At 41.1% G+C, this 9495-nt stretch overlaps 1 protein-coding gene across 1 annotated transcript in view; it reads left to right on the top strand.

The window, feature by feature from the left end:
• TMEM128 (transmembrane protein 128) overlaps positions 1-9495 on the top strand; it is a 28585-nt gene continuing 19090 nt past the window's right edge. The window contains exons 1-3 of the mRNA XM_075569403.1: positions 1-148; positions 2802-2943; positions 3719-3880. Of these exons, the coding sequence (XP_075425518.1) occupies positions 40-148; positions 2802-2943; positions 3719-3880 (413 nt within the window). The 5' untranslated portion in view covers positions 1-39. The remainder of the gene's footprint in view (positions 149-2801; positions 2944-3718; positions 3881-9495) is intronic.

The following is a 9495-nucleotide window of genomic DNA, read 5'->3' as shown; positions in this document are numbered from 1 at the left end:
CTGTCGTCATTTCCGATTCCGCCGACCTCAGTGGGGAAGATGGCCTCGCTGTTGGACGACAGGGAACTGCAGGGGATGAGGCGCCGCTTCCAGCAGCAGGCGGAGTCTCTGCTCCAGGCAGCGGGGGCCGGGCCTGACGGGGAGACCGGTGTGTACCGGGGCAGCAGGGCCGGGGACAGGGGGGGACCGGGGTGTACCGGGGCAGCAGGGCAGGGGACAGGGGTGTACTGGGGCAGCAGGACCGGGGTGTACCGGGGCAGCAGGGCCGGGGACCGGGGTGTACCGGGGCAGCAGGGCCGGGGACAGGGGTGTACCGGGGCAGCAGGACCGGGGTGTACCGGGGCAGCAGGGCCGGGGACCGGGGTGTACCGGGGCAGCAGGGCCGGGGACCGGGGTGTACCGGGGCAGAAGGGCCGGGGTGTACCGGGGCAGCAGGGCCGGGTGTAGGGCGGCGGCATTGACCCTTTCGCTGCCAGAAGGAGCGAGCAGTTCCGGGAAATGTAGCAAAGAGATGAAACCAGTATGCAGCCCCTGCAGCTGCGGCACTGACTGAGAAGTAGGGCCCTGTGGGTTACTATGGGCTTTGTCACCTCTAACCCCTGCACTGCTGAGAGGGTTAAGGGTTCTAAAAGGACGCCTGTCATTGTAGGGTTAAGAGATATAAAGGTACCTGTCACTGTAATAAAGGTATCTGTCCCTGTAGGGTTAAAGGAAATAAGGACGTCTGTCACTGTAGGATTGAGATTTAAGGACACTTGTCACTGAAGGGTTAACGGATTTAAGGACATTTGTCACTGTAGGGTTAAAGGATATAAGTATATCGGTCAGTATCGGGTTAAGGGATATAAGGACACCTGTCACTGTAGGATTAAGAGATATAAGGACACCTGTCACTGTAGGGTTAAGGGATATACAGTAAGGAGACCTGTCACGGTAGGATTAAGGGATATAAGGACGCCTATCACTGTAGGGTTAAGGGCTATGAGGAAATCTGCTACTGTGGGGTTAAGGGTTATAAAGTATTTCAGTGCTGACAGGATTCATGGCACAAGCTATTTAGTGCTACAGGGGCTAATATATGTAAGGTACCATGTGGGGGGTAACCCAACCCCTTTATGTCCTATCCCAATTTGAGTTTGGGAATTGCACAGATTGACAGATCCTTTTATGTGGTGAATAAGTGATGGGACAATTGTTTAACAACTCTTAGTATATAATCTACTATGTATGGAGAAATATCGAGATTCCTGTTAAGATAAAACCAAGTGGGTTGGTAAATAAACAAATAAACAATGTGTTTTATTGCTTCTGTCTTGGCTTCCTTGTTTTTTGTACTGTAGGACAGGGCAGCTCAACTCTAGTCCCCCCATCATCAGGTTTTCAGGATATCCCAGTTTCAGCACAAGTGGTTAAAGCAGAGGCTCAGTCGAAGATTTAAGCTGAGTCCGCGCTTGGCGCGGTAACTTTTGTGTGTGTGTATATATATATATATATATATATATATATATGTGTTCCGGCACACGCGATGCGCGGGCACACATGCTCGGCGCTTTTGTAAATAACATTTTTAACTTTCCCGCAATTGCGCCCCCCCCGCGCGCGTGTCCGCAAGTTGCAGGACACCCGGCGCTCATGCTCAAAGCATGAGAGCGCTCAGCGCCAGCGATGACTCAGCCTTAGGCTGAGTCCCTTGTGCTGCTGAGCGCGCTGTGCTTGAAGAGGTTGCTACTGGCTATTTATATTTTTAAGTCCCTGCTCACGTGGAGCGTGCGCGCGTATGCTCTCCCAAGCTTGCTGCTTGGGGAGACAGCTCTGTTTGAGTTCTGAGTGCAGAGCAGGGTCACATGACCCTTCTCTGACCAATGGGAAGAGAGGGTGTGTTTTAATGTGCTGTCACTTTCAAAGCAAACACAACATGGAATTTAGTGGGGGGGGGGGGGGGGGGACAGGAGGGAAGAGGGGATAGAGAGAAAATGGAGACGCAGACACAGAGACACGTATGGTTCAGTACCTTTTTGGTCTGTTTGTTCTTATTTGTATGTCATTCTACGTAACATTACTACTGTTCCCTCTCTGTACCATGCTACAAAATATGTTGGGGCTTTATAAATAAATGATCATTACAATTGATCCTGATCGCCGTCTCCCATTGTCTGATTCTATCAATGGAGGGTTATACAACTTATTTGTATTAGTCACAATACAGTGACTTACTATACGGGTGTAGTCTCTCCTAGGACCCAAATGAGCCAATGACAGTCACGTAGTTAAGTAGTTAAACCTACAGGATTGGCTTTAAAAATAAAAAACAAAATCGTACAACTAAGTATTTTAAAATATATTGTTAAATTGAGTTTGTAAATCTACTAATAATTTTGCAAAGGTAATTTGCAAACATAGTACTTTGAAATGTGTAAACCGTGTGTTTGGAGGATGTTCACGATCGTTCAGAAGTTATTGTTAAGTTAATTCCAAACATTTTGGTTAAGAAAAGGGGGATTTACAAGGAAGAATCATGTTAAATAGAAGACCCTTCTGAGTGTGACATCCTGGTAATGAGGCTTTTGTGTCAGTCAGTTCATATTTGTCATAGAGTGAAGGATATTATTATTAGTTCTTCAGCACTTTAACTCTGGATGGTTTCATTGTTCTTTGTGTTTGTTCAGCTAAAATGCAGATAGTGGTTTTGCTATTTCCATGAGAAGGAAGCCCAACCGGTTTTGTTTTTCTGTGACGTGGGGGAAACTCACTATTATTTATTTGAAGAGTGGAGTCACTTTCTTCGTGCATTCTGTTCCCAGATATCCATGGGGAAGAAAAGAAAAAGGAAAAGCCACTTCCTCGAGTCAACATTCATTCTGTGTTCTGGATACTGACCGCTATTTCTGTGACATATTATGCAGACTTTTTTCAAATTGTCAAAGAAAACCTACAAGAAGGCTGGTACGCAAATAATTAAATGTATACGTACACCGATCATTTTTATTATTACTAGAAATATTCAGTCCATAGGAGAGAAAAAATGTATGGTTGGCAATAAAATTAGACCTTATAGGAGCAATTAATCCTAGGCCTTAAGAGAGCTAATGCCAGTGACATATTTGAAGGGTTGCATTAGATTGATTGAGGCCTTTTTTACCATGAAATCTGACACATGTAAGTATTTTAAATACATTTTTAGTTGGCGAGTTGAGACTGAGGAGGGGTTTGATTTCCGCTGGCTATTCCCTTGTGGCTGATGTCTCTGTGCTCAGCAAGAGCTTGTACAGTAATGGCTAATGGCAAAGAAAACCCTTTATTCACAAACACTTCCACATTCAAGGCTTCCCAAGAAATGCAACTAGTGATTGATTTCCCCTAAAATGTAAGCTGACACATCTTTACTTGTAGTACAGTTGTGTGAGATTGCAACTTTAAGATAGTTACATTGTTTGATACATTGGGGATTATTTAGTACAGTGGTGCTCAACTCCAGTCCTCAAGACTCCACAACAGGTCAGGTTTTAAGGATATCCCTGCTTCAGCAGAGGTGGCTCAATCAGAGCCTCTGTGTTCAACTGAGCCACTGATTGCGTCACCTGTGCTGAAGCAGGGATATCCTGAAACGCTGACCTGTTGGGGACTGGAGTTGAGCACCCCTGATTTAGTAAACTGATGGCGCCAATCGGCGTGCGGTACATGTATATTTTTCACTAATATTCTTTTCTTCTGTTTACAGTTGGTGGTTGCTCAGTGGTATTTTTTTGTTGGCTGTGAGTTTATCTGTGGCATTATATTGCATAATTTATCTCGAGTGGCACTGTGGGGTTTGTGATTACGATACAAAGTATCCAGCATTAGTACCCATCACAATTACTACCTTCATAGCTGCAGCACTCTGGTGAGTTTGAATGTTTTCAATGTTATCTGTGCTACACCAGAAACATATCAATTGGTTACATAGTATTAGCTGTATCTGAATATAACAGGGCTCTTCATTCTGCCGTGGGTCGGATCCAGCTCTTGAAGGAACTTATAGTGGCCCTTGGACGATCTCATCTTTATTGCCATTGCTCGGGCAGCTTGGTGCATTTTTCACACTGAAAGGCACTATAAAGCTATGGTTGCAGAAATATATGGTACAGATGTTCTAAATGCTTACATGTTGAATTATGGTGTGTGTGTGTGTGTGTGTGTGTGTGTGTATATGTATGTATATGTATGTATATTTATACATGACCATATATTTATATATAGTACACTTCTGGTCCTTCTACTAATTGTATTATTTTTTTCTAATTCTGCCCTTTGGGAAATTAGTTGAAGAGCATTGGCATATAACATAACATTATTGTTATTCACCTAGAATAGTTTCTCTGCATCTCCGGGATAATGCGATTTGAGTGTTGTATTTACAGTATACTAAATTATGCTAATAGAATTTTCTGTAACATCAGAAAACTAATTTGAAGTGGTGTGAAAAGCTCTGAGCGAACTTGGCTTTTGATTAGCACTCTCTGATTCTGTGTTTCATACAAGACCTGCACAAAAATGTACCAAATTGGAAATGTTACTAAGGGTAGGTCACGCTAAACTTTAAAAAAAAACAAAATACTTTAAAAAATGTTTTGTTATTTTATTTTAAAGCTGCTTATATACAGAAATGTTTTATTACAAAGCTGGGGTTTACACGGGTCACATACACTCCAAATACAGTAGATTGGGATATCCTTTTTAAAAATCAACAATATGTAGTTTAAACAGACAGCCCTGCCTAGTCCCAAAGTGAACTAAAGCCAGGGTCATATTATTTACCGTAGGTTAAATGAGTCCTTAATGTTTTTTTTTTTTTTTTATAATTGTAACAGTTCCATGATTAACCAATGCTTTGGACAGTTGAGGTTTTTAAAATATGTATCTTAAAGCTGCAGTTCAAGCAATATCCTGCATGTGTGTTTTTAAATTTTTTTTTTTTAAGAAATCAGTTCTGTACTATGAGAAAATACTTGTAGCATTTAAAAAAAAAACTATTGTAAAGACATTTTTAATGTAACAAGCATTTTTGTTCCTATAGCAACCATTTACAAAGTCACTTCCCCTTCTAAAACAACATCACCTTTTTGAGCCCTGCCCTCTCTAGCAGTGAACCAATTGAATCTAGTGCCTGCCTGGTCACATGATCTTCCCCACAGAACTTTGGCTGTCAGTGCAGCAGAACATTACCCAAGATGCATTTAGTGAACCCCGAGCCGAGATCTTCGCGGTCTATCGGCAACTTAGCTAATCACTTGTCAGTGCGTGATTGTATTGATGCACATATTTAATTTTTTTTAAACAACAGCTTGCACTGCAGCTTTAATGTCTCTTGGTGATAAGACTATTTGCCAGTCCTCCAAGCTATTTTAGATGGGGGAGATTCCCTAAACTCCAATATGGGGTGTTGGAGCTTAATCCTATAAAATCAATGGCAGGTAACATCGACACCCCTTTTTGAATTTAGTAAATCCCTTGCTTGTCAAGCAATTATGAAACCGTCATTAGTCAAACAGATGAACATAAGCATTGTAGCTGATATTCTTGAAGGCAACTATCACAGAGAAATGCAAAACTTTTTTCACATGATACAAATACGTAAACCAGTTCTTTGAATCTTTCTATAAAAGCCAGTTACAGCGATACGCTGTTTAATACATATTTTTGTAACCTGCTACATTAGACTGCCTTGTACACACACAATATTACAATGCTCACATAGTCACTGTTGTCACATTGTACTACAGTATAAACAGCAATAGGCCAAACATATTCCAAAGGATACAATACAATGTGTGTGGAGGAAATGGGGTTCCTCCCTGTTCCCTGGTGCACCGTGTAGTCTCCCATTGTTCCATCTGTGTGCTGTCTACCCCCTGTATTTGTTACATATTCCAAAGGATGCTGCACACATTAAATTGTATTGTCGGTATTCAGGGCGCAAACAAAATGTAGCAAAGCAATTTAATAAACAAAAAAAGGTGCACATCATGTTTTAGAGGCTTATCACTTTATTTTCCCAATGTCAAAATCTTGTAAGGGTGTAATTTCTCGAAAAAAAGGTAGATGATAGAAATGGAAATTAAAACTCATGTTTATGCATCAAAGCAAAACCAATATTTTCTATCTTCCTAAATTCCAAGCAGATATACCAGTATCTGAAGTTCTCTAACATGGCAGAGAAACAGTGTACAGTGCGTAAACATTTCTTGACAAAGTAGCAGTAACAGCGCATTTTTTTTTTTTTATTATTTCAGAAAATTATTAAGGATTATCTTTATTGCATTCATTGTTTTGTTGCTTATGTAAAATATTTGAATGGATCGTTTTGTGAAGGAGTCCATGTGTTTTTAGTAAAATAACAATATTACATATACAGAGTTAAATAAATGTGGTACTGTACTCTTCATGGAGGAATAACACTTTTCCATAGTAAAAATAGATTTTTACAAGCAAAAACTGATTACAGATCATACAATTCCTCCAAGAGATCATGCTTAAAGCTGAAGTTCAGTCAATATCCTGCATGTGTGTTTTTTTTAATAAATCAGTTCTGTAGTAAGAAAAAATACTTTTAGCATTTTCTGTTTTTAAAAGAGCAACTTTGAAAGACCAATTTTCTTGTAGTCTATTTTAACAGCCATTTGCTAAGGCACTGCCCCTTCATGTCCTGTCACAAGCCCTGGCACACCCCTTTGTCAGCCCTGCCCTCCCTCTAGCACATGTCAGTGCAGAATTGCTCATGAATATTCATGAGCTTCCACTGACAGGCAAGCAGAATATAAACAGATCCCTTCACTAATTATGTCACCAAATTTCGACCTATCAATACATGGAGAACGAATTGACTGACAGCAATACAGTTCTTTAGGTAATTAGAGATTGCACACATAAAACTATTGAAGTAAAAAAATAAATTTAAAAAAAGACTGAACTGCAGCTTTAAAATACTTGTGTAAAAAAAAAAACTCCCTTGAGCATCAGGGTCTCAAACTCAGTCCTCAAAGACCACCAACAGACCAAGTTGTAAGGATATCCCTGCTTCAGCTCAATCAGTGACTCAGTCTTTGGCCTGTATGTGGCCCTTGCGGACTGAGTTTGAGACCCCTGTCTTAAATGATACTTGGAAACTATTCATTTAATTTATAGGAGTCCTCCTACCTTGGTGAGTTGTGGTAATAGGGGCGCTTCTGTACCAGCGATTGGGAGATACTGCACACTAAGAGGTAATCACTCAGTGCATAGAAAGGGAACCTCATCTTTAGACGAGGATTGGGCAAATTATATTGTTCTCTATCTCCATTTCCCACCCATACCTGCATCACCCGCTCCACGGTTAATGCTAAGAGACTAATGATAGACTTAGCGTAATTGATTGTAACATACTTACCTCTCCTAAAGCTAGCCACCAGCAGAGACGGGTAGGAAACTGCAATTCAATACCATTTGCCGTTCCTTATATACATGCACCATCCGTTTTATGTTGGTTGTAGCTATTACTTTTACCAAGTGCTGAGGATTTTTAAGTACTCTGTATCACTGGTCACTGGCATAGACAGGACTCAACCTATATTGATGTACTCTTTTTCTCCTTTATGCATCTGTGGTGCTCAACTCCAGTCCTCAAGCCCCCCCAACAGGTCAGGTTTTAAAGGATATATCCCAGCTTCAGCACAGGTGGCTTAATCAGAGGCTCGGTCAAAGATTGAGCCACCTGTGCTGAAGCTGGGACTGATTGAGCCACCTGTGCTGAAGCTGGGACTGAGCCACCTGTGCTGAAGCAGGGATATCCTAAAAACCTGACCAGTTGGGGGTGGAGGGGTCTTGAGCACTGAAATTGAGAACCTGTGCGACTATCTAATAAACCTCATAGTTTGACAGACTACAGGTTCTCAATTTGTGTTACTTGAGAAGCTATTCTTGGGATTACTGTGATATTAGTAGCTGGAGTCTCATCCTAGGAGGCTGCAGCTGTCAGCTCACTGCTAGCAATTTATATTAATCTACCGTAACATGGTTAACCCTTTACTATTATACCTATCACATACATTATATGTTGGTATAAGTCTACTCCTTGGAGAACACTCCTTGGTTTACCTCCAATATACCCAGAGATAGGGTTACAGATACGCATATACCTAAACTGATTTAAACTTTCAAGAATAAGTAACTATCCAGAATCAATGCAGGAGATATACTGTATGAGGACCCTTTAAATGTTAATAACATAATTATTTGTACCTGTCACGGGATACCAGGACTAATACCAGGGATCAACTCGCCAGACAGAAACACAAGAGTTTATAAAATGTATTTATTGGAAAAAACATATCCACAACCATACAAATAACCAGACAACACATACTTAACCAGGGTAAACTGAGGGATATCCTACAGTCCTAGGTACAGGGACCTCGCTAGGCAGATTTCCCCTGATCTTCCACACAGGATATCTTCTGGACTGCAAGCCTGGTACCAGCACTGAAATCCTTTCAGCCAAAAGTTACTGGCTTGAGGCTGTGACCTGAGTCTCATCTGATCTGAAGTTCTGATCTGATCTGCAGCTCTCAACTGCTCGGGGTCTCCCTCCCCACCTTTTTATACACTTAAAACATAACTTATAAACAGTCAGGACCAGGTGTTGACTATGTGCCCAGGCCCTGATTGGTGGATAGAAGCGCAACATTAAAAAGAGAAACATACAAAATGCTAAAGGGAAAGGTCACAGACACTTTTTCAACATTTCTCCTGCAAACACATTAACACCTGGTCCCTGAACTGCCGGAACCAGGCTTACAACACACACACACACACCCACACACCACACACCACACACCACACACCACACACCACACACCACACACATAACACGCTGTATTATTGACAGGTAGGGGTAATGGCATGCTTAACCTTTATTAACAGCAGCCATATTTACCCCTGCTGTCACGGTACCCATTTGATGTTTTTGTCTGGAATTGAATATTTATTTTATTTATAAAATGTTTTACCAGGAAGTAATACAGGCAGTCCTCGGTTATCCGACACAATGCGTTGCTCAAAATGGCGTTGGATAGCGAAACGTTGTAAAGCGAAAAACGTTTTCCCATAGGAACACTGTTTAAATGAAAGGTTCCGTTCCTTAAGGCATTTTTAATGCTAAAATACACAAAATATTTTACGCAGACAATAAGATATGCAGCACACACATAAATTATATAGTGCATATACTGTATTATATAGATAATTTAATATATAATATAAAAATATATTATAATATATATTATATACACATAAACAACTTTGCAAAGCGTCGTAAGAGCGTTGGATAAGCCGTTTTGGCGTTGGGAAAATGAACATAGGTATGCATGGCATAGTGTTGGATAAGCCATTCATTGTAAAACGAAGCGTTGTAAAACGAGGACTGCCTGTACTGTACATTGAGAGTTACCTCTCGTTTTCAAGTATGTCCTGGGCATAGAGTTA

The sequence above is a fragment of the Ascaphus truei genome, chromosome 1, assembly GCF_040206685.1.
Source record: "Ascaphus truei isolate aAscTru1 chromosome 1, aAscTru1.hap1, whole genome shotgun sequence".
Lineage (NCBI taxonomy): Eukaryota > Metazoa > Chordata > Amphibia > Anura > Ascaphidae > Ascaphus > Ascaphus truei.
Note: the sequence above shows the minus strand (reverse complement) of the source record. Positions and strands in the feature narration are given on the sequence as shown.